This window comes from Mytilus edulis, chromosome 2 (genome assembly GCF_963676685.1).
Source record: "Mytilus edulis chromosome 2, xbMytEdul2.2, whole genome shotgun sequence".
Taxonomy (NCBI): domain Eukaryota; kingdom Metazoa; phylum Mollusca; class Bivalvia; order Mytilida; family Mytilidae; genus Mytilus; species Mytilus edulis.
The window spans coordinates 56,151,286-56,177,887 of record NC_092345.1 but is presented as its reverse complement, the minus strand read 5'-3'; the positions used below and the strand labels follow the sequence as shown (position 1 = coordinate 56,177,887).

General features: G+C 31.3%; 1 protein-coding gene across 2 annotated transcripts in view; it reads left to right on the top strand.

Annotated features, from left to right (window-relative positions):
• Nucleotides 1-26,602, top strand: part of LOC139510282 (dual oxidase 1-like) — a 71,273-nt gene that overhangs the window by 21,036 nt on the left and 23,635 nt on the right. The window contains exons 6-24 of one of the 2 annotated variants that reach the window (XM_071296776.1): nucleotides 4,109-4,313; nucleotides 4,883-5,049; nucleotides 6,584-6,644; nucleotides 7,604-7,700; nucleotides 9,664-9,739; nucleotides 10,466-10,568; nucleotides 11,493-11,665; nucleotides 12,364-12,539; nucleotides 13,707-13,825; nucleotides 14,305-14,439; nucleotides 14,953-15,075; nucleotides 15,495-15,718; nucleotides 15,902-16,087; nucleotides 18,402-18,491; nucleotides 19,578-19,713; nucleotides 20,923-21,016; nucleotides 22,130-22,305; nucleotides 23,994-24,033; nucleotides 24,572-24,688. In XM_071296776.1, coding sequence (XP_071152877.1) covers nucleotides 4,109-4,313; nucleotides 4,883-5,049; nucleotides 6,584-6,644; nucleotides 7,604-7,700; nucleotides 9,664-9,739; nucleotides 10,466-10,568; nucleotides 11,493-11,665; nucleotides 12,364-12,539; nucleotides 13,707-13,825; nucleotides 14,305-14,439; nucleotides 14,953-15,075; nucleotides 15,495-15,718; nucleotides 15,902-16,087; nucleotides 18,402-18,491; nucleotides 19,578-19,713; nucleotides 20,923-21,016; nucleotides 22,130-22,305; nucleotides 23,994-24,033; nucleotides 24,572-24,688 — 2,498 coding nt within the window. The remainder of the gene's footprint in view (nucleotides 1-4,108; nucleotides 4,314-4,882; nucleotides 5,050-6,583; nucleotides 6,645-7,603; nucleotides 7,701-9,663; nucleotides 9,740-10,465; nucleotides 10,569-11,492; nucleotides 11,666-12,363; nucleotides 12,540-13,706; nucleotides 13,826-14,304; nucleotides 14,440-14,952; nucleotides 15,076-15,494; nucleotides 15,719-15,901; nucleotides 16,088-18,401; nucleotides 18,492-19,577; nucleotides 19,714-20,922; nucleotides 21,017-22,129; nucleotides 22,306-23,993; nucleotides 24,034-24,571; nucleotides 24,689-26,602) is intronic. The other variant, XM_071296778.1, reaches the window with a different exon arrangement.

The following is a 26,602-nucleotide window of genomic DNA, read 5'->3' as shown; positions in this document are numbered from 1 at the left end:
CATCACTAAACCACGGCTTTAGATCTGGATATTCCTGTGAGACCCAACTTGCCATTACAATCCATGATATGCTACAATCCTACGATAAAGGAAACCAAGTAGATATTGCGATTCTGGATTTTTCAAAAGCGTTCGACACAGTACCTCATGATAGACTCTTGCACAAAATAGACCAATATGGAATTAGAGGAAATATCCACAAATGGCTAACTTCATTCCTAACCGAAAGAAAAATGCGAGTACAACTTGATGGAGAAAACTCAAGAAATGCTTCAGTTGAATCCGGAGTCCCCCCAAGGAACGGTACTAGGACCCATCCTCTTCCTGTGTCATATAAATGATCTCCCAGATGCAGTAAACTCATCAGTACGACTATTTGCAGACGACTGTTTGCTCTACCGGGAAATCAAAAACCAAAATGACCATAACAAACTACAAGAGGATCTCAAATCACTAGAAAAATGGGCCGACGACTGGGGTATGCGCTTCAACGCCAAAAAATGTTATATGCTTAGCCTGAAAAGTAAAAGTCAGCGTTTTTACAACCTTAACAACCACACGCTTGAACAAGTGTCATCCAACCCATACCTAGGACTCCAAATACAAGAAGATCTTAAATGGAAATAACAAATAACAAATACGTGTAACAAAGCCAGTTCTACCCTAGGCTTCCTTAAAAGGAACCTACAACACTGTCCTATGGAATGCCGTAAAACAGCACATATAGCTCTCATACGATCAATAATGGAGTATGGATCAATTATTTGGGACCCATATACCCCAAAAGACATCGACAAACTAGAATCCATACAAAAGAGAGGTGCTAGATTCATTACCAAAGACTACAAATCAAGAGAGGAAGGATGTATGACAAAAATGCTAAAAGAACTTCAACTCCCGTCATTACAATCAAGACGCCAACAACAACGACTGATCTTCTTTTTCAAAGTGGTTGAGGGGAAGATACCAGCGCTTCCTCCCGACGATTTAATCCAATTTCATAGACCAAAGAGACAAATCAAAGCAACAACATATAATAACTTTGTAACAAAAAACATTATAGACCACCAAGTCCGCAACAACAAACGTGCGGTCATAGTTCCAACCAGTAAGACAGAACAATACAAGAACTCTATTTTTGTGCGCACTGCAATAAACTGGAACCATCTGGAAGACTCAGTAGTGTGCGCCACTACTACCGAGGAGTTTAAATCAGCACTAGTACTCCTCAGCAAGCGCGACTAATTGTGCGCAGACCAACCCGTCACATAATAGCCGAAAGGAATCTGTGACGTACCCATCCTAATTACACAAGTGGGAAATACAGGTACAGACAGATACAGATATCGTTATCTTTTCCATTTATTGGATATTTTAATAAAATCCTAGATAGTGTATTTAATCTGGGAAACTGACTGAGTATACTAACGGTACTGAAATATATTATGTCCCAGATATAATGAACCTTCAGACATTCTTAAATAAAATTTCGTAAAGCATTGTATCTCTTTTCATTTTCTTTCTACCTTTTCTATTCTGTTATATTTAATCATCTGTATTCATTGCTTATTTTGGACGTTTTGAAATTTACATCAGTGGTTCTGTCTACGGTTTCTAACTTTGTTGTATGATGTTGTTTGGCTTTCCGTCTAATGAACTGCGTGCTCTAGCTTACACATGTTCTACTTAAATCACCGTTTTGGAATTTAGAACAGCTATTAATTTTCTGTGTATAAATCGGAATTTTAATATATGATATAACAAAAGACGCACACTATATTAGATTTGTTTACGTTATCTTTTTTCGTTTTGTGGTCATTAGCCATGTTCGTTTCCGTTCAATCCAACTCTTATCCGGTATTTATAACATACTTTAACGCGGGAAACTGTATTTTTTTTACAAATTAATAAGGCTTCCATTACTTGCGTATTGGAATATCAACAGTTCGTTTTGTATGTCTTATTATGTGTTGGTGATCGTATAAAATCTTTTTGAGTGACTATTGGTCCATATACTTACATAATTTAAATTATTGTGCATGCAACTTCACATGCACAGAAACTGTCCACAATTGGCACAAATCCTAGTAACCTACGAAAAATCACTTTAGTCTTTAGTACCAGAGTGTGTAACCCCCATTAACAGAAACAAGTGCCTGTGTCACAAGTTCACAACCCCCTTTTTAGCTCACCTGACCTCATCACTGCGTCCGTCGTCGTTAACTGTTTCTAAATTTTTTTAAACTACTAGGCCAAATTGAACCAAACTTGGCCACAATCATCATTGGGGTATCTAGTTTTAAAAATGTGTCCGGTGACGCGGCAACCAACCAAGGTGGCCACCGTGGCTAAAAATAGAACATAGGGGTAAAATTCAGTTTTTGGCTAATAACTCAAAAACCAAAGCATTTAGAGCAAATTTGACAGGATGTAAGATTGTTAATAAGGTCAAGATCTATCTGCCCTGAAATTATCAGATGAATCGAACAACCCGTTGTTGGGTTGCTGCCCCTGAATTGGTAATTTAAAGGAAATTTTGCTGTTTTTGGTTATTATCTTGAATATAAATATAGATAGAGAAAAACTGTAAACAGCAATAATGTTCAGCAAAGTAAGATTTACAGATAAGTCAACGTGATCGAAATGGTCAGTTGACCCCTTTAGGAGTTATTGCCCTTTATAGTCAATTTTTAACCATTTTTCGTAAATCTTAGTGATCTTTTACAAAAATCTTCTCCTCTGAAACTACTGGGCCAAATTAATCCAAACTTGGCCACAATCATCTTTGGGGTATCTAGTTTAAAAAATGTGTCCGGTGACCCGGCCATCAAATCAAGATGGCCACCACTGCTAAAAATAGAACATAGGGTTAAAATGTAGTTTTTGGCTTATAACTCAAAAACCAAAGCATTTAGAGCAAATTTGACACGGGGTTAAATTGTTTATAAGGTCAAAATCTATCTGCCCTGAAATTTTCAAATGAATCGGACAACCCGTTGTTGGGTTGCTTTCCCTGAATCAGTAATTTTAAGGAAATTTTGCTGTTTTTGGTTATTATTTTGAATATTATTATAGATAGAAAAAAACTGTAAACAGCAATAGTGTTCAGCAAAGTAAGATTTACAAATAAGTCAATGTGACCGAAATGGTCAATTGACCCCCTAAGGAGTTATTGTCCTTAATAGTCAATTTTTAACAGTTTTCATAAAATTTGTAAATTTTTATTAACATTTTCCACTGAAACTACTGGGCCAAGTTCATTATAGATAGAAATAATTGTAAGCAGCAAGACTGTTTAGTAAATTAAGATTTACAAACACATCACCATCACCAAAACACAATTTTGTCATGAATCCATCTGCTTCTTTTGTTTAATATTCACATAGACCAAGGTGAGTGACACAGGCTCTTTAGAGCCTCTAGTTTATTCTTGTATCTGTGTAGTCCAAATAATTATGAGGTCTTGGAAGGCTATTTTAAATACTTGTTTTGACTCCTTCCTGCGATGTAAGGTGTCAAAGAAAAAATATAATAGCCTTTCAAGACGTCATAATTATTTGGACTAGTATTTGTGTATTTTTGCTGTACTTAAGCTTTATATTACGACAAAGCCAATCTACTACAATACAAGATCCACTGTATTGGTTCTTTCAGACAAATTCAATGTAATGAAGACCACTATGACTTTTCGTTCTATGTCAAACCATTAAAAAATGAAACAAATTACCCTCTGACATTACTTTTCTTGAAGGCACAGGCTGCGATTATGTTGAATGTAACAATTATAAAATACATGTAGTACTAGTAATTGTTACATTAATTGGGCACTAATTTGCCGCAATGCTACATTGTACATGTAGGTTGGGATAAGAACTGATCAATTACAAACTCAACAATAATATTTAGGTCTACTGTGACTTCATGTAATTATTGTTACGATATATAACTTTTATCATTTTAAAACTATTTGTTAGTCTTCATGTTTATTGTTATTGTTACGATATATAACTTTTATCATTTTAAAACTATTTCTTGGTCTGCATACACATAATTTGATTGTATAGGGAATGCTAGGAGTGTTGACTACAAAACTTCTTCACATTTACAGGTTAATAGTGCTACTAGTTTTATCGATGGAAGTTTTGTCTATGGGCCAAGTATTGTGCGGACCAATTTTCTGCGACAAGATAGGACTGGACACTTGGCATCTGGAGATAGTTGGGGAAAATATCCAGAGCCAAATGTTGATAGACTACCATACATGATGTATCCCAGTATTGATGGGAAAATGAGTAATGTTGATAAACTGTGGAGTAAGTATACACCTTATTGCTGTTTGTGCCATTACTGGACATCACATAGGTTCCTGTAATATTTTGACGACATAATACAAAATATCTGGCGCAACAATATAAAAGTGATTTTTGTATGACGTCCATAGTTCAAGCGATATTGGAATATTGGCAAAATTGTTTTAGTGCTAGTGTTGAGGGTCTGGTATAATTCATAATGACATTGTACAAGTTATGTTGTATGGGATCTGACATTAAAATTAAGTATCTTATACTCATGGCATTTTTGAAGGGTGACTTAAAAATAAACAAATTATATTAGTGAGACTTATGTAATTGTTTATGATCTGCCAATAAAGTAAGCAAATTTTACTCAAGATACTCAAGGTATTGCTGTTTTGAGTCGGACATGTATTCTCATAACCTCATGGCATTGATGAGGTTTAACATTAAAATTAATTTTAAGTACATTGAGAGAATTATTTTCAATGTTACATCTTCGGTTCCCTCTATCATAGTTATATAATGAATATGTTTTTACTCATGATTGTTTATAAAATTAACAGTCCATATATATATGTGAATTTTAGAGATGGGAGACAACCATGTCCATGAGAATCCAGCTATATTGTCATTAGGAATCCTGTTCTTCAGATATCACAACTATCTTGCCACCAAGCTGCACCGAGAGCATACAAACTGGCATTACAGAAAGGTTTTCTACAATACAAGGAGGAAAGTCATTGCTTCACTACAGGTATCTTAACAATTCATAGGTAGAGAGATAGTTATCCAGCAATTTCATTAAGATTCTGAATTATATATATATAAAAATTGTAAAATTTTATGCTAATTTTCCATTAAGATAAATTCACACAATGACTTGAAAGATATAGATCATCACCAGTAAATTTGATCCTATAGGAATATTAGAAACAATAATCAGAAACATACTGTAATATTATACATAGTGCATTACATCACTTACATCATGTACATGCTTGCTTGTGAATATTTGAGACAAGATTTGATTTTAAAAATCTAATACATGTAGTAGGAAAAATATCTAAACAAAATTATTAAGATTGTTTAAAAATGGACACCAAGCTTAAGGCAATAAGTTACTGTAGTGTGATTTTTTAATGCCAAATTATAGTTTTGACCCCAATTTCATGGTCCACTGAACATAGAAAATGATAGTGCGAAGTTCAGGTTAAAGTTTTTGGTCAAGGTAGTTTTTTATGAAGTTAAAGTTACATCAACTTGAAACTTAGTTCACATGTTCCCTATGATATGATCTTTCTAATTTTAATCAGTCAGGGGACTTACTTAAATGAGTGATTTTCTAAATCACTGATTCAAGTAACACTATTTCCATAAAGGTTGAAAGTAAGAGTTGTCTTTCTTTAATAATCACCTATTAAAGTATTTAAGTAGTACAAAATAATCACTAGAAGAAGTGATTAAATTTTTACTGTAGCTTTAAATATAGAATACTAATGATCCAGGGACTAATTATGTTTCTAAACTTATCAGAACTAACATCTGTGCTGTCTAGGGTGACCAGGTCATTTCAGGTGATGACCTTGTACTGAATCTAGGATAATGACATTAAAATCACTTGTTTAAGTATCATACCTCAATTTCCTTCCCAAAAATCACTTCTTTAAGTATCATTATTTTAATAACCCCCACTAATTTCAACACCCCTGAACAGTGAAATTTTTATCGCGAACAATAGAATTTATTACATAATCTGAAAGATGGAACCTTGAACTTTACAGGAAAAATACTCCCACTGCTGGGAAAAATCTGTTAAGAAAGTATCACTTCATTATGTAAAGCCTTCATTATAGCATTTTTTCAAATAAAATAGAATTTGCAGCTAAATAATAGCATCAAAGGCATAAACCTTGATACTTAAAACAAGCAAAAAAAATTTTTTTTTCAATTTTATTAATGAAAAGATATTTTTTAAACCTATGTGTTTAAAATTTTGGTAAAACTACAAAATCACAATTTGTGACAAAACTTCAAATTTTCTACTCACATAAGTGATTTAAAAATCACTTATTTCAGTAAGTCCCCTGACTGTTAATCCCAAATTAAAGTTTTGACCCCAATTTCATGGTCCGCTGAACATAGAAAATGATAGTGCGAGTGGGGCATTCGTGTACTATGGACACATTCTTGTTAAACTTTAAAATGCAAGTTTTATTTCATGCTGTTATGGAAACCTTTTCTGTCACAATTTTTCCAAAAGCAATTGTATTATTTTATTCCTTTTCCAGAAAATAATTATGTATGATTGGCTTCCTGATCTTCTTGGAGTAGGTATCAAGCCATACACAGGTAAGTTTTAATTCAGAGATATTATCTTAGTTGAATTTAAATGTTAAATAAGAAAGTCAAATACTTCTCTGACCTAATATATAGTATTAACATTTTAAATTACATTAAATATATGTGTGAAAGATTCCAACTTTTTTATTGATAGTCAACACTCACATGATGTTTAAAAGTGTTGTTTTATTTTCAAATGCTATACAAAATGACTGTACAAAATCTCTATAGTGGGTCTCATTGGGGTCTAAGCGTGACACGGGATTGTTGATTTTTTGTAAGGGTGACACGTGAAAGTCAAATTATTGTGTCATGAAAACGGGAAATGAGGTCTTGCGGGACCTGGGAAATGACCAAAAAAATGATAATTGCTTACGTACATAGTGTAAGCGTGATACGGGAATCTGACAAAACAGTAAGGGGGATCTGGGATCGGAACCCCCCAATGAGACCCCCTCTATAGCCATGACAACTTTACAATTATGCATATATATATATATATATTTCAAATGAAAACAAAAACCTTCATCAAACATTTAATATTGTTTTTTTGTGCTTCCATGCTTCATTCAAAATATGTCACTTCAAAGCTTTTACATCCCAATGAAACAGCAAAAAGAAACATCAAGTTCTGTGATATAATTTTTATCTCTGAAACATATATATAATATGTGTGTTGCATTGTCTTCCCTTAAAAACCTATATAGCATCCTCAACTGAATATATTTTAAAAATACATAAAAGGAACTTTTGAAAATTGAATCAGATAAAATGTCAGAGTAAATTAATCTTGTAAAAAAACCTGCAGATTTTCATTTATCAGGTAAAATAAAATGTAGCATCATGACAACTAGATACTTTAGAAGTTTGAACATTTATATAAGGTGTGATAGTGTTGGTCGATCCAGTGTTAAATTATGAGTTAGTTAATTTAGACTCTTATCTATCATTTATTTGATTATTTTCAGGATACAGGTCCTCTTTAGAGCCAGGAATATCATCAGTTTTTGATGCAGCAGCTATAAAGTATATTATGACTTTGGTACCATCAGCTATCACCAGGAGGTAACTTTATTTTTAATATCAAGGCCTAAATTAAAATTTCATTTGTTTGGAATTGCCGCCAAAATAATTTTATTTCCATTTCCGAATTATTAAAAAAAATCAAACTTTTGCCAGAATTGGATCGTATCCACAAAGTCTGTTCCTGGCTTTACTTATTTTAAATCTATCTTAAAAGTGCTTGCTTGTACACAGTATGAGGAGCAAACATTTAGATAACAGCATAGAAATTAGTCTGCCAAAGAAATGACAAAGAGGCCAGCAGTGGGAAGGATCTCCCTATGCTGCAATGCATTGGTTAAGGGAGATGAAGATTTTAAGATAAATAAAATTCGCAGCTATCCTTTGAAAGAAGCGTTCTAAAAGACCTTTTGGATGACTTGAATTTGATCTTCATTGAGCAGACACAGTTAATGTCTGAGAGATTCTACATATCACTAATGACTTGATTTTAATTTTGATTTTAATTTCCTCTGCGTTATGTGTTGCAAGGAGTATTAAAATACTGGACATGCTTGTGTCTGTCTGTCCTTTGGGTCTTGTAAGAGCTCTCATCAGTATAATTCTTGTCAGATTTTTATAAAACAAATATTTTTTTTTTTTATGCCCCACCTATGATAGTAGAGGGGCATTTTGTTTTCTGGTCTGTGCTTCCATTCGTGCGTTCGTTCGTTCGTCCGTCCGTTCGTCTGCGTCCGTTCAGGTTAATGTTTTTGGTCAAGGTAGTTTTTGATGAAGCTGAAGTCCAATCAACTTGAAACTTAGTACACTTGTTGCTTATGATATGATCTTTCTAATTTTAAAGCCAAATTAGACTTTGACCCCAATTTCACGGTTCACTAAACATAGAAAATGAAAGTGGGAGTTTCAGGTTAAAGTTTTTGGTCAAGGTAGTTTTTGATGAAATTGAAGTCCAATTAACTTGAAACTTAGTACATATGTTCCCTATAGTATAATCTTTCTAATTTTAATGCCAAATTAGATTATTACCCAATTTTTACAGTACATGGAACATGGAAAAGGATAGTGCGAGTGGGGCATCTGTGTACTTTGGACACATTCTTGTTTGTTTTTTTGTTTTTTTGTTTTTTTTAAATTTTACAAATATACTATAGGTCAACATCAGCAATATCTTGGAATAGTTCTGTAATGGTTACTGAACAGCTGTTTAGGTAATATATAAAGATTGCATGAAATACAATCAAAACCCTATGGTACTGACTTGATATCTATATCTTGCAAGGTTTATCACTACCTATGATATACACAAAATATAGTGCATGGAATTTAGATTCTGACATTCTATACTTTTTATCAATGAACATTTCTCAATGAAATATATGATCAGATATTCATGTTACAAAATGACATTATACTTGGCACAAAATTATATAATTTGTACAAAGTGCTGGAATCTAATACTTTTCTAAAAATATCAATAATGTCTTAAATTGTTAATTTTTAAAATTGGAGTTATCTTCCTTGGTCTATAATGGTAGTTTATCAACTACAAACAAAGCTTTATGCAAAGCAATATTAATTTGACTTCCCACTGATGAAGTAAAGCAATCTTTACCCCTTCGTTGCTTATAAGCACTTTGATTTATAAAGAGTTCTGTCCCTTGGAAATATTAAATTTGGAAATATAAAATGTGCGCAACTCTGTTCTTTTATTTTTTTTAGAATATCAACAATTTTTGGTTTATTTTTAAGATTAACAATTCTTTTTGTATGTTAAGATTTAAAGTGTAAACGTTGAAAGTTTATGCAGTTATCACAATTAGAATGAGAATGCACGTTTTACTTGTCGACTATAGGCTGTTTTGTTTGTTAGGCAGTTTGTTACGACTTGCTAATGAACTAAATGTGCAACCATGAAATATAAAAACCTGGGAATATGATTAAAAGAAAGATTTGATTAAATATATGGAGCTGTATAAAAAAATCTTATATATTTATATTTCAGAAACAATAATTGCAAATCTATTAGTTGGGACAATCATAAAGCAGTTAGGTTGTGTAATTCTTATTTCAATTCACAGGTAAGTCTATAATGAAAAAAAATAATGTTAAATAGTTTGTTTTTTAGCATTAACATGTTTTATATGATATTAAGGTGTATCCCCAGCCCAGAAGTATACTATTATAGTACATATACTAATTTGTTTATTTCCTGTAGATCTAAATGTATGCATGCTGATCATCTTAACTGCCAAAAATACACTTTTGTGTTAACTACTATATTAGCATAGAATATAGATTGGAAAAGGGGAATGTGTCAAAGAAACAACAACCTTACCAAAGAGTAGAAAACAGATCAAGGCCAACCATTGGTCTTCAACACAGGCAGAAACATAGCTCATAGAGACAGGCTTCAGCTATACTTGTTCAGCAGAAATAGACATCTTCACACAGCATGTGAATGGGTTCTAGGCTTTGTCATGAAAACATATATATGTATGGCACCAAAAGCCGTGTTGAAATTTTAGGAAATGGCTATGGAAACAATACTAAAATTTCCCTAATATTTTCATTGTACACAAAAATATTTGACACCCTACTATAGTAGTGATTTTTCTAGTGCTTTTCCTGTTGATCCTATATATGTTTCTTTTAATGAGGATTGGATATTTAACTAAAACAATTGACTCTAACAATGTCTAAACATTCTAAAAAGATAAATGTTTTTCGTGTTTTCTTCCTAGTCACAAAGTTTCAGTACTGATATTTAACAAGGTATCTATAAGTATTATTATTTTTACTTGTAGAACATATTGCTGAGTAGAGAAGATGGAGTGGAAGAAATAATAATGGGAATGGTATCAGAGTCCGCAGAGAAAGAAGATTTAAATATAGTTGAAGATATACAAAGTATGTATATTAGTTGGTGGCTTGACATGGGAAAGGCCTAAATACAATGGGGAAAAAAGTCCTTTTCGTGCCACTTAAACCTTATACCTTTCACCTACCTATATAATGTTTATCTAGATCTGCAATTATCATTTCAGCAAACACAAATATATGCATTTAAAAGTTCAGACAAGCTCTTAATGAATATAAATGCCAAAATACAATTTGATTATTGCTTGTTTAATGTCCAGTGGCAAATATTTCATGCATACTCAGGATGAAAACAATCTTAAAACAATTATTTCGATAAATATATTCAAAAAGGTAGTTCAAATGGAACGAAAAGCAGAATGTTTGGACTCACCAATGGAAAAAGATGGCATTTAATAGGGGTAGTTTTTTGCCATGTTGCAAGGGTGCTTTAAGGTACAGAGAGCAAGGAGCATGGTATTTAAAGTCAGTTTTCCTAATTTTTACTGGACATAGCCACAAGATAATACATCCAATACAGCCATATGGACATAAAATTGAGAATGGAAATGGGGAATGTGTCAAAGAGACAACAACCCGACCAAATAAAAAACAACAGCAGAGGGTCACCAACAGGTCTTCAATGTAGCGAGAAATTCCCACACCCGGAGGCGTCCTTCAGCTGGCCCCTAAACAAATATATACTAGTCCAGTGATAATGAACGCCATACTAATTTCCAAATTGTACACAAGAAACTAAAATTAAAATAATACAAGACTAACAAAGACCAGAGGCTCCACTTAGTAAATGTTTAACTGCCAGGGATGACCATATTTCTATACCCTAATCAATCTAAGGAGTCTGAATGAAAGCAGAATATAAAACATTTTGTCACATACACTCACAATTACTGACTAACTGAAGTTTATAACAAAATATATCATGTATATTAATTGTTTTCCTTATTTTTATAGGTAAATTTTATGGTCCACTTCACTTCTCACGACATGACTTTGTAGCCCAAACAATAATGAGAGGACGTGATTATGGTCTTCCAGACTATAATTCTGTAAGAAAGGCTGTAGGCTTGAAACCCATGTCAACCTGGGCAGAAATCAATGTAGAATTGAATAAAACCAATCCTGAGGTAAGACTGACATTGATACATGCAAAAGTTTTGAAAAAAAAAGTTTGTTTTGATATCAAAATATGAAATTTTGCTAACTTAAAATTGACAATTTGAACACAAATGTTAATAAAAGATTTCTAAAATCTGGAGTGCAGCATTCTATCTTGAGCAAGTGTTGAAACAATATTTGAGTCCAACATGTGACAATAATTGTGCTAGCTAAGGTAAATAAGATGAGAAAACATAGAAAGTGCACCTCCCATTATGAAGTCGTTAAAACAGTTTTTCCTAGTTCTTAATCTTTTAATTAATTTCCAAAATCTATTTACTGTGTTCATTAAGGATCATTGTTTGGGTAACATTTTGCAAAACCCTGATGTTTGTATCCATTTCTGGTTTATTGGTGAATAATGAATAGTTACTGATCCAGTTCCTCTCTTGTTTCCCAGAATAATGTAGCCTTGGTATTTGGCAGCACACCAGGCATTATTCTTATTTCCTTAATTGTTTTCCCTCAGAAATATATATGCTTTATATTTAACAGCATATACATGGCATTGATCTAGTTTATGTGACAATTATCTCTTACTTGAAACTATGCAAATATGAATTAAAAAATCTATACCTATGATGGAGTATTGAATTTTAATTTTATATAATGAAGATATATCTTTGTTTTAGGATATATCCCATAATGCATTATTTATATATTTCAGATATTTGTTACTGTAGAAAATATCTATAAAGAGTTAAAACATCTGGATGTTTTTGTTGGAGGAATGTTGGAAACAACACCATCAGGACCAGGAGAACTTTTCAGAATTATCATCTTGGACCAGTTTTATAGAATAAGAGATGGAGACAGATTTTGGTTTGAAAATAAAGACAATGGGTACAGCGTTCTTAAAATAAATCATTTCTCAATACAAATAGCACACAGAAATTGTGTTCCGGAAAGATAAAAGTGAATTAATGTGTATTCATTATAATTCGTTGGATACCAATTTTCGTGGGTTTCGTGGGTATAGCTGAACCACGAATTCAAATGTTCAACGAATATTATATTTTCAATAGGTTTTGTATAGAGAGATTGGCAAAACCACGAAATCAAATATTCAGGAATATTCAAGTTTTTAGTAATCCACGAAAATTGATACCCACGAAAATAAATAAATCTACAGTAGATCTTTGCTTAAAAAATTGATTATCAAATGAAATACTTTCATTTATTTATACTAAGATTTAAGAAGCCTTCACAAAAGGAAATTTGATCATGAATGATATTTATTACTGTGGATTCATTATTTTCATTGGATACCAATTTTCTTGGTTTTCATTGGTATAAGTGAACCACAAATTTAATTGTTCAACGAATCAAACATTTGCTATTTGGTTGTATATAAACTTTGACAAAACCAAGAAATCAAATGTCCACAAAAATGCTTGATTTCCTCAATCCACGAAAATTGATACCCACGAAAATAAATGAATCCACAGTAGTAGGTAAACCAAATCTGAACAAGTGATCAAAGATTCAATTGTGTGTTATATACTTGATTTGTATATATGGTTGTTGGAAACGTGGTTCAGTACGTATCATACCGGAATCACAGGGGGGCTCCAGGATGATGTTTGTAAATAGTATAATCATCTATATCCTATGTATCACCTTTCATTAGCATGCCTTCTCTCTCTCTCTTTACCACCGCATGTTAAGGTAGTCACACACAAATATATTTAGAGCAGTAAAATTACTTTTAGAAACGATTTCATCCTTTATTAGTCCCCCAAGTACATTGAATGTGGCCAATATTTAGGTTTAGTCTGTGGTTAAAGGTTTTTTTCAAATAAATATTAAATCTGTCAAATTTTCATTGAATTTTACAATATTTAACCTATACCATGCTGACTGCTTATTGTATATGCATATGCCTGATTATGTTATTTTTAAAAAGATGAATGGACTCATAGGACAAACAAATCAACCAAATTAAAGGTAATTATTTAGATATTCATAGTGGGCATGCATTGAAATTTATATCGTACATATGTATTACAGATTGTTTACAGAGGAACAAGTTGAACAAATAAAGAACATAACATTGTATGATATCATTGTAAATTCTACAAAGTTAGATACAGACCATATACAGAGAGATGTTTTCACTGTTTCTCAAGGTAATTGCCTTATGGTACTAGAATATCATACATTTGATGGTATTATTTTTCCTGAGAAAGGAAAGCAAGGGATTGATTGCATTGTAATTGTATGCAGTTGTATTAGAATTTGTATTTCTCATTTTTTGGTCAAGCATCTTTGTTCATGGTTCATTGAGCTTAAAAGTATCCATAGATTGCCATTTTGAAGTCAACACTTGCATTAAATTAAGCTATTAAAGATCATGGTTTTCTCGGGGCACTCCAGCTTCCTCCACCAATAAAAACTGGCCGCCACAAAATAGCCTAAATGCTGTGTCTAAAAGTGGCGTTAATACACAAAATAATCAACAATCAAAAGAACATTCAGGGGGAGATAAACATCAAAAGTACAATAAGGGGAGATAAACCTCTGTGTGTTAGCAGTTTATTTATCAGAAGTTTACAATTCACCCAAAATAAAAAGATAAGAATTGTACAAGTCAGATTTTATTCCTCAGAAATGCCTTGTAAACCATTGAGGATCAGTACCAGTGAACTTGAACCTTGTGGAAGTCATCATGGCTATGATTATTTTGCTGGTAGTGAAGTAACATACATCATTATATGGACATGTTTTGGACTTATACCTTTAGGTAAGTATGTGTTAAATTGTAAAATTTGTGTAATGTTTAGATTTCTTTTTTTTAATGACACAAGTGCTTTCTATATATTACTACTAAAAGAAATGAACTTTTATTTCCAAAGACATTGAAACACTTTTGCATGGATGTTTTTCATGTTCATAAAAATATGTAATGCAATGTATTCCATTAGAAAAAAAAGTTATTCAAGGATAATATTTTTGTTTGTTTTTGAAGTTTATTCAGATAACTTCTATTACTATAAATACCTGTTTATAAGAGTTGGATAAACATGTAAAGATACGTGAAATAATACTTTATGATTGGTTATGCATTAATATATAAAATCTGCCAAGCTTAAGGAGCCTATTGTAGTAATTCTTTTAGATTAGAGCATGATCAGTCTGAATTTTTTTGAAATAAACGATTTGACATTTATCCTCAAGATTTATTTAAAGAAGAGAAAAACAAAATGTGATTAATTAGAATAATTTTTGATATAACTTTGTATTTCTGTTATTTCAGTTTGTATTCTCTGTGCGTATATAGCAGCTAAATGTCGTCAGTGGAAACATAGTCGTCATGTTAAACGTCAGCAACATTACGTTGGCAACCAACAAAGGAATAATGATTTATCTACTAATAAAGGTAGGTATAAAAAAGAAACTACAGTTAAACAGATAGTTATTTCATTATTTTACATTTTCCTGAAATCAGCAATTTTGTGTTCTTTGTGCAATAACCAGTGATAGGTACACCACCAAGTTAAACAAAGACTGCTGCAGAGTAAGAAAATAAATGTTTGAGAAATGTATGCTATGGATCAATCCAACAAAAGATTTATGAAGGTGTCAAAAGAGCATTAATAATGTTTTCCATCACATACATTTGCATGGAATATTAGTTTTATCATCAATTTCTTAAATTTTTTAGAATACATCAAAATCTATCAAAATTGATTACATGGTTATTGACTCCCTGTTTAACAGCTGGTACAAAAATTCTCGAAAAATGTACCAAGAAAAAAAAGAATCTGATTATAGCATGAGTATATATGTCTTTTATAGAGAGTGAATTTCAGTATCAAGCAGAGGAATGGTTAGGTGCAAAAGAAGATTCCCGTCTAGTATCGGTTCAACTGAAATTGAAATGTCAGCTTAATGTCCTAAGTGCAAGGGGAACACGTCTGAGGACTATAAATATGGATTTCATAGAAGAGGTTCAAATCTGGATCAGTAATAACAAAGGACAGAAGGCCATCGTTGTGAAAATGCCAAAGGAATATGACATGGTAAATAAATTATAGTGAAAATATTTTTTTTTTCATTGATGTGAACAAAATATGTACTGGAATTCTATTTCATGAGTATAGACTATTTCAATTGATTCTGGTGAACAAAATAGAGTAAAATTGTAGTCACTTAGCAGTAATTGAAATTAGTTACAACTTTTGGTTAAAATTCTTCTTTTGTAGATCCTAGTTTTTCCAAATTACAACATGCGATCCTCTTTCTTGACAAGTCTGACTTCCACTCTGAAGAGGTATGGTAAGAAGTATACCATTATGGAGATGAGACTAAAAACAATATATGACCAAGCTGTCACCCAAAGAAAAAGAAACATGCAGTTAGAAAAATTCTTCAAATCTGTATTTTCAGAGGTAAGTTAATAGAAGTCTAGATATAACAAGATATACTTTAAATTTTCGTATGTCACAAACTTTAGTAAACTCCAAATAAGTGCACCAACATCTTTTCACCTAACAAGTTGAAAGAGTAGTCAGAGTTGATACTGAAGTATGCTGTGGTTTTCAAAACCTTCTATATACAAACTACAGTTAACTCTCGTTGTCTTGAACTCGGTTGACTCGAAATTTCAGATGAGTCGAAGTTTTCACGTGGTCCCGAACTTTATTCCATACAAAAGTATGCAATTCGACTCCTGATGAGTCGAAATTGGATGAGTCGAAATTTCGGTTGAGTCCAACTAAATTAACGGTCCCAAGATTAACAAAAGCATTCAAAATTCATTTTTATCTCGAACTAATACACATATGTCAAAACATGACCTCCGGGATTTAAATGAATTGAATAGTTAATCTGACAATACACGTGTAATTAAATTTCCGGTCACTGACCACTGTATTGATTTATGACATGCAATTTCCATGAGTGTTTACCTAAGATTATCTTTTAAATAATTATACCCCTGCTTTAAAAAAGGGGGGGTATACTGTTTTACCTCTGTCTGTCCGTCAGTCCGTCCGTCAGTCAGTCCGTCCCATGAAACTTTCGTCACATTTTTCTCAGGAACTACACATCCACCCTTTCTGTAATTTGGTATCAACATTTATATATGTCAGCCATACCGTGTGATGCGTTTTCAGATTCATCACTTGACAACTTCCTGTTTACCGAACACTTGTATGATTTTACACATGATAGCCAAGTAAGTTGAAGTTGAAAATTTTCGTCACATTTTTCTCAGGAACTACAATACAAGGATTTCTGAAATTTGGTTTCAGGGTTTATCTAAGTCAGCTATACCGTGTGATGCGTTTTCAGATTGATCACTTGACAACTTCCTGTTTACCGAACACTTGTATGATTTTACACATGATAGCCAAGTTGAAAATTTTCGTCACATTTTTCTCAGGAACTACACATCCACCCTTTCTGTAATTTGGTATCAACATTTATATATGTCAGCTTTACCGTGTGATGCGTTTTCAGATTCATCACTTGACAACTTCCTGTTTACCGAACACTTGTATGATTTTACACATGATAGCCAAGTTGAAAATTTTCGTCACATTTTTCTCAGGAACTACAATACAAGGATTTCTGAAATTTGGTTTCAGGATTTATATAAGTCAGCTATACCGTGTGATGCGTTTTCAGATTCATCACTCGACAACTTCCTGTTTACCGAACACTTAATATTATCCACTTGCGGCAGGGGTATCATCAGTGAGCAGTAGCTCGCAGTTTTACTTGTTTTGACAAATAATTAGTGATACAAATTTAATGTTCATGAAAAAGTATTTAAAATGTTTACAAAACAATTAATTTGTGATTTACACTAATGAGCTTGGGTGTGTATAAAGTGAGGACTATGGCTTCTGTTGATGATCACCTAAAAACTACTCAAACGGCGTGTTTAATCTTGTTATATTTTCTTTTGAAAAGAAAGAGTGAGATAAAACAAAATGAATAGAAATCAAAATTTTCTTAAATCTCTTGTATCCGAAAATAAACAATTTTGTCAGCTATAACCGACCTGAATAAGGAAACTATAGATTGGAAATTACTCTCTTGGAAAAGCCATAGGATTTTTTTTTTAATTGAAAGAATTGAATAAATAAAAAATTGTCATCATAATAATAAAAGACTGTGACATACAAATACATCGATCTGATACTAGAATATCGATCCCTTGCCATATTTACCCGATTTATTTTAGCTTTACCATGCTAAGCAAGAGTTGTGTCCCTTAGATTGTCAAACTTCCGGTGTTCGTTTGAGTCGAACTATGTGTATCTCGAAATATTTCTCTGGTTCGTCTGACTTCGACATAACGAGAGTCGACTGTATTGTATTTACTTAAACTTTTTAGAGAGTAATTGAAATATGCTTCTTTTTGATTTTGAAAATGTTCTGACATCTTTCCAGAGTTATGAGACTTTAATTATCAGATCTAATGCATTTTTTAAATGTTAAAACAAATTTCAGTATGCTTTGATGAATTTGCACCAAATATTTTTTTTTTGAATTTGTGAACAGGTATAAAGTTCCCTGTCTATTTGTTATCTAGAGTTATGGCACTTTTATTAATCAATTTAAGACCATTTTTATACACTTAAGGATATCTTCTTATTAGTTCTGATATATAATATATTTGGAGGCTGATATATAATATATTTGTAGGGCTGATATATAATATATTTGTAGGGCTGATATATAATATATTTGTAGGCATTTGATATGGATTATGATCCAAACTTAGAGAATCATGGAGTAGAGACAGCACAAGTTAAAGAAATGTTATCAATTGAACTCACTAAGGTATTATTATAAGTATAAAAAGTTTGGCTGAAATCTTGAGAAGAAAAAAAAGTACACGGTTATTCTTGATAAAATAATAACAGAAGGATATCATTTTAAAAACATAATCAAACACTGTCAGAATTAAGAACTGCTGTTTTTGTCACCAATTATAGAGATAATACAGATTATTTTGAAACCAAGAAGATTGAATAAGTTAAAATTTGAGATCCAAATTCTAGAAAAGTTGAGAAGATGTATTGGTTTGATAAATACCATAAAAATATAATTTATGACCAAAGGTAGGGATTGAAAGCCTGCTTGGAAAGCAAATACTTCATTTTCTTTCTTAGTTTCTAATTATGGTTTGTGCTCACATTTTTGCAGAATTAGGTTTTTGGATAAAACTCATCTTTTGAGTAATTCATTTGCCTTCTAGTCTCACACATAAAAAAAATGAAAAGATTTGTTTAAATTACCCTGAACTACACAACTTTCTACCTTATTTTTATATATTTTCAACTGGTAACTAGTTCAAATTGTCAACCTTTCATGCATTAGTTAATTCTAATTGTCAATTAAAAAAAGATGTGGGGAAATCAAACCACACAAATAACCTAAATGACATTTGCAGGTCAACATACAATACTGTTAATTCATTAATATTTGTAAGATACCAATTGTCGTGGATTTCATGGGTACAGGGGAACCACGAATATAAATATTCAACAAATTGTAAAATTTCTAAAGAAATGGATGCATCCTTTACCAAAACCACGAAATAAAGATATGCACGAATATGCAAGTTTTTCTCAAGTCACAAAAATTGGTACCTACGAAAATAAATGAATCCACATTAATTAGCAATAGACAGGTGGCTTTATGATATGTTAACATTTTTAATAGTCAAAGTGATCAAGAGTTTCAATCATTACTTATAATTTCCTGAACAAAAGCATATAAAGATATCCAAGACAGCTGTCATGGATGTAGACTAGATTCCTGAATGCATGTTTGCTTTACAGGGAGAATTTGCTCATTCTTTGGCATGTACACTTGGTTTAGAGTTTGAAGAAAACATGCTGATTACATTTATTTGTTTTACAGGAGGAATTTGCTCATGCTTTGGCATGTAAACCAGATTCAGAGTTTGTAGAAAACATGTTTAGTTTGTTGGACTCTGATAGAAATGGGTACATCTCCTTTAGAGATTTCCTCAATGCTGTCGTCTTGTTTTCTAAAGGTAGGATTTTTTTTCTTTTGCATCCTATTAGCTACTTTTCAAATACTTTAAGAATCCAATTGAAAATTGCTGACTGATTTATCACTAAAATTTAAATATATTTGAAAGTATTGCTTACTGTAAACAAAAAAATATCCTATGTATGTAAAATATCCTGTAATTTTCTTTTTAGTCATGCTGATGGAATTTTGTTTAACCATCTTTCATAGAGGGGCGTAAAGGGGGGTATCTGCACGGAAGAACGCGAAATAAAATTGCCATTTCAAGATGAATGAACTATTAAAAATTTCTTGCATGTTGATCTTTTTACCTATTTAACAAAACACAGTGAATAACAAACCTTATTCACAACTGCATGTGAAATAAAAATGTCACATTACACGAAAAAAAAACTTTACTACCCTCTTCATAATTCATGCAAATATTTGAAAAAAATGGGACAAGAAATACTGCTGGTGTGGCATTATATCCAATTTATAAGGTGTATTTTAGGAACAGTCTATTATTGCTTTTTTTTTTATCTTCATGCGCATTAAAATTTTTATTCAACATTTGCATACTATATATTAGAATTAGAATAATCTATAGAATGGCTTGTTCCATTTTCTTTATCACAATAACCGAAGCAAATCATTTTGTGGTTACATACTAGGTAGATGTTTTAAATAAATAGATGTTGCATAAAAACTAATGAGGTCTTTCTATAGATATGTAATATTTTACACTGCATTGGATAGAAATGAACCTTATGCAAATCAACATCAATGCAGCTGTTAACCCATTTAGGGTTTTGAAACAAATTCAACAGAAAGTCTTGGACTGTTTGCAAGTTGAATTGTTAATCGATTGCTACAAAATAGACAAAACTTCATCTTTCATATCATTGTATTTCGTAAATGAATGCTCCAAAATAAATCAGAGTATTGTACATGACGTGCATATACACGTTACTTTGCATAAGGTCAATTTCTATCTGATGCAGCTCCATTATTTCCCAACAACATGCAGGCAAAATTCCTGAAATTCTATAATAAAGTGCAAACATAACAAACAAACAATTGATGCTCTCTTGTTTCACAACATTACATGCAAAAAAGGATAAGTTTGAGAATAATACAGACTACATCTACACAAAATGTGTTGCTAATGTTTGAAAGTGGTTCAAAAACAAAAACATCTAATTTCATATAATTTATAATTTATTTCCAGGGACTTGCCAGGAGAAACTACATTTACTGTTTAGAATGTTTGATATGGATGGAAAAGGATGCCTGGAAAAGGAAGAATTATCAAGAATGTTTGGGTTAGTTCAAACTTTATTTTTGTCAATGTTTGTATTTTTAACAGAAGATTATTCAAGATAGTATAGGCATCTCTGTAATCAAATAATACAAAATTTCCCAAAAAAGTAATAACTCTGCAGTACTTCACTCTTGCTATGAATTGAAAAATTGATATGATAGTCATGGCCCTACTAAAAAACAATTTAAGGGAAAACAAAGGTTTAAAAGAAGTATGAAGTACTTACAAGATCTTGCCGAAAATTGTATTGGAAATGAGGAAGAAAACCAGAGGGCTGTAAAAAAAAGTAATGAATTGTATGTAACTGAAGTTATTTGGAAAAGCTGATTTTTTTTACAATTATAATTCTATAGAAGTCTGCAGATATTACAATTACAAGCTGTAAATTTGATATGGATTTTTTTTATGGTAAAAAACTTGTGGAATATCATTTAACTTGCATAATTCTTTTCTACTTAAAATTTAGACCTAAAAATCCACTTAAGGTTGCTCTGGCTTATTCGAAGTTTTTATCAGAAGTACCGTACTTTTTGTTATTTTAATCTTTATAGAGAGTGAATCAAATTGGTGGGGAAAAAATAGGGGGTCCCGGACCATTTAATCTCAAAATATTAACTTTAAAGAGGTCTGTAAAAGGGACCTTTTTTCAATGAAATGATAGAGAAAATAGAGGTGTTGACGTATTTTTATCGAAAGAGAAAAAAACTTTCTATGATACTTGGTCCAAAACTGTAATATAAAAAGCTGAAATATTGCTTCAAAGAATGAGCAAATAAAAAACATAGGTCAGCGATAAGGAAAACAAATATTTGGCCTTAAACCCAAAATTTTGGCGGGAAAATGGTGAAATTGGGTAAAATGTTATTTTGAGTCTTTCACAGATACACTTAAAAGCGATAATAATTTGTTAGGGACAAAAGTACTATAATATACATTTTTAATCTGACAATCAAAAATTAAAAAAAATAATAGTGAATTTAAAACACAAACTTTTCGTTCGCATGCGTGAAAGAATATGCGCAGTCGAATAGTCCCGAGCCACCTTAATGTTCATACTTCTTCAGTGAAAGTGACATTTTTTTTTTTAATTACAATGTGTATTCTATGATTATAGTTCTTTGTTGGAAATGGCAAATAATAACATCAGTAAACCAGATTTAGAGAGTTTGGTGGAGTCCATGTGTTCAGAGAATGGACTAAATGACCAATCATCTTACAATTTTGAGGATTTTTGCCAATTGTTATCACCACAGATGGATAAAATCTGGAATGCTGGATTAGAGTGGAAAGGTAATCAAGGGGGTTACAAGTTTAACTTAATGTCTGTTGCTTCTTATTATCATAAAGATATTATTCGTTCAATTCCACAGTGTTCTGTCCTTTTTTCTTCAAATAATTCACATCATTGTAGTGGTATTTCTGTAATGTGAGATATAAATATAATGCTACTAGAGACGAATCAAATGAAGGTTTGTGCTCATATGACAGAAATGGTTGCATGACCTACTGAAGACACTTTACGTCTATTTCATTTTCTTTCTTAAACGCGAAATATTTTATTTCTTTTTATACCAATTTTGATAGGAATAACATGTATTTTTAGTGCCTTTATGAGATTATGCAATGTAATTAATTAACAGATTCTTTGCTTATCAACCTCTAATGTTCAATACTTTTATATTTTGGATTCATTATTATTTGTGGAATACCAATATAAGTTGATTTCATTGGCATTGAACCTTGAGATTATATGTTCTATCTAAATAATAGTTATAGTAGACTTATATGCAAATGTTAACAAAACCACAAAATCAAATATGCATCAAGATATGCTTTTCTTTAATCTTGAAAATTGGTACCAATGAAAATAAATGGATTCTTACATTTTCTAAGGAACTACAATTTAAAATTAAAAATTTCATGTGAGAATCAACGAGCAACTTACTTAGGAAATAATCGTATTGTATTTTAAGCTTGGCCTTTGTAAAACATAGATTTTACTGTCGCAAATTGAGTTTACCTAGCGACATGTAGCAGAGCTAGGTAAAAAGGATATTTGCGACAAGCAAAAATCAAGTTTTAGGAAGGCCAAGCTTAAAATACAATAAGTCATCTCCATTCTAATGCAGCATATTAATATAAATATCAATTTAATAATTACATTAGATGTATGTTTCATTATAATACATTATTCTGGTTGGCTACACTTCAATCTCCTGTTATTCCTTAAGCAACTTCATTACAAAATAAAATTTATCATTCATGATGACAAGAGGTCCTACAATAAAGTGCACAGGTGAATTAAACAAAAACTTGATAAAAATCGTGTATTCATGATCCTAGCTTACAACTGTAATTTAAGTATTGAATGCTTCTTTTTGTAACTTCATTGGGATGTAAAAGCGTTGACTGTGCGCACATTTTTAGAATAAAGCGCATACAAAATGTACTTCGGTCAAAGCTTTTACACCCCAATGAAGTTACAAAAAGAAGCATTCAATTCTTAAATAAATACTTTGGCTTAAAATGACAGAAAAGAAAAATTCTGCGAAAAAGTTGCATTGTCTTTAGCATCTAAACAATGTGACGTCATATGTATACTCACAATATCAAACATAAACACTATAAGAATTTATACCTTTCGTACACTTCACAATGGTTTCAAAGTTGATGAAAAGTAGATTTTAAGGCTAAAAATGTGACTTTCATGTTTATTTTGTGAGAAATTACATACCAAAAGTTTTCAAAATGGTCGCTTCCTTAGTTACGGACTGGTAGAACATGGAATATGCCCCTTCAAAATATTTGTCAACATCAAATGAAAATAGTCGTTACAAACTAATTGCCTTAGAATTCCTGTTTACGGAATAATTGGGTATTATAAGTGAGCAGTAACATTGCTCACAGTACAACTTGCTTATTTTCTCTTTTTGTTGTTCCTTGTTACAGACTGGATTATACATGAGTGTTTTTTACAGGTAGAAAGAATTGTTACCCATCAAACGACAAGAAAAGAATGTAAGTAACTGGTCAATATTAGGGATTGCATGTATGTAGTAAATGATAAACAGAAACATATTTAAGTATTAGATAATGTTATGATGCATTACTGTACTCTTGTTTTAGATTAGGCCAAATAGTGTTTGTTTGTTGTTAATGTTCTAACCCTAATTTGAGGTTGAAAACTATCATATTCTTATTTTAAATGGTAAAGAAATTTTGCATGGAAATTAAAAAACAAAGTAGGGCACTAAATTCAATACACTTTGGTGACTTCTGAATGTTTAAAGGCTTTAAACAGTTGTACCATCAATATATTGTGATATATGGATGTTAAGAACATGTGACTATAAAGCATGTTAAATTTTCTTAATAATATTTTTTTGACATACTTGCTTGAACAGTTGCTATGAAATGATAAACAGTGAATCACATTTTTATGATATTTTCATAATTTCAACAACATGAAGAGAAATGGCCTTCAATTATTTGCTTTCAGAAATATGGAAATAATGAATATAATTTGATAATACATGTAGTAACTACTTATTTCCAGAGGGAAATTCCCTAAAGCATCACCAAAACCTAAGAAAGTTTCACCTAAAGCATCTCTGAATGAATTATCTAAACTTTCTCCCAATTCATCTCCGAAAAATTCACCTTCCCCAGACAAGTAAGTATAAAACTGCACAGCATTCCCATTCTTTGAAAATTTTGTTTTTCTATATTTTTAAAGTCTCTTCATTTCATTTTCATCTTTTTATTAGTTTAGGTAATATTTTAGCGTGTAAGATTATTTTTGTTTCAGTTTATCTTAAATTTTAAATAATTTAAAACTGTTTGAACTAGTTTAAAAGGGTTTACTGTCAAAAAGCTCCACTCATCCTTAATTTTCATATTTTCTAATTTTAAAGAAAAATTGTTTCCTTAAAAAAATTACCATCTTTTTATTATACCCAATGTAAAAGTAAAATACTATAAATTTGTATATATAGAAAGGCCTGTTCTGAAAATAATTTTACAAAGTGAAGGAAATACTACTTTAAAAGTACCAGATATTATGTAAGTAGTAGCCCCTGTTTGCCAATAGATGATAAAAAAAAATTATATTCTGCATAAAGACATGCTTCCTTATAATGAGAATACTGTGAATTCCTTTTATTTTGTGGATTTTCATGAATTGAGGAAAAAAATGTAGTTTTGTGGATATTTGATTTCTTGTTTTGCCAAAAATCTATATAAAAACCAGTAGTGGTGGTTTACCAATACCTGTGAAATACATGAAAATTTGTCTCCCATGAAAAATAACGAATCCTTAGTAAAAAAAAAATCAATTTCATATTTTTGCATGTAGATTTAGATATTGTATGTGTATTATCAGATACGAGTATTCATAGTTTTAGAATAAATTGGTCTCAAGATTTTATCCTTTTATCTAACAAACAATTATTTAGAATTCATTTAATTGAGACTATGTACATAGTAACATCAGCTATTGAAATCTACACTACTTTGATTATATCTGTATACATTGTACTTCATATGACCAAAAATATAGGTACTATTTTTAACAGGTGTTGAAATCATTGCATTTTCTGTACACTCTTTGTGATTTTAATAGCTAAACAATTTGTAGTTACATTATATACAAAGCTAAGACACAAGTCTTTCCCGAATTCTTAAATAGTTTCAATGGCAAATATCAATTAAAAAAATTATACTCTTAAATGTTTACCTCATGAAATTAAAAAATATGTTATATAACAAATATATAACAAATAATGTTTTTGAATAAACAGAATTTTGGTTTACTGATTGAAATATTCCATATTCTCATAAAATATTGAAATATATTGAGTCAGCTATCTATTTAATGACCAGATGACAAATGATGCCAACAAGTATTTTATTTTCATAGAACACTCAAAATGTGTATGATTGTTTGTTCAAACTTTGATATAACAGAATTCATTAGAAAAAAATCCAAATTAATATATCTTCAATTTAAAATGTTGACAGTTGTCAGACATGTTGTTAGACTCTTTATGTTTTTATCCTCTAAATGTATTTATGAATTTCCAATGGTATTTTATACAAATATATCATGCTTACAAGGGGTATTTGCCAAAAATACCGGTTGAGAGGTAAAAATTTCCAGAGCCGTTAGGCCAGGGAAATTTGATTACCTCGAAACCGGTATTTTTGGCAAATTCCCCTTGTAAGCATGATATAATTGTTTAATTCCACCGAATGTTAAACCTCAGAAAGTTTATTATAATCAGGTATCATATGAAATTTCGACTTGAATATATAATTTTTGTATACACTGCAGCTGTGCTATTTGCGCAGTCAAATTGCATTGACCGTATTATCATTTCTTATCATTTTTTTTATGTACAACCACTGACTGTATATATATCTCCTTTTTTCTGATAATAAGCTGGTTTTCGGCTGAGTACTACACTTTGTTCATCAGTTTCAGTGAAGCGTAATACAAATGGATTCCAGTTTTATGTAACCGGTTGACAATTCGTTTCCGTTGAGTTTTATTTATGACGTCATTCCCGGAATGTTTACGTCATTTGGT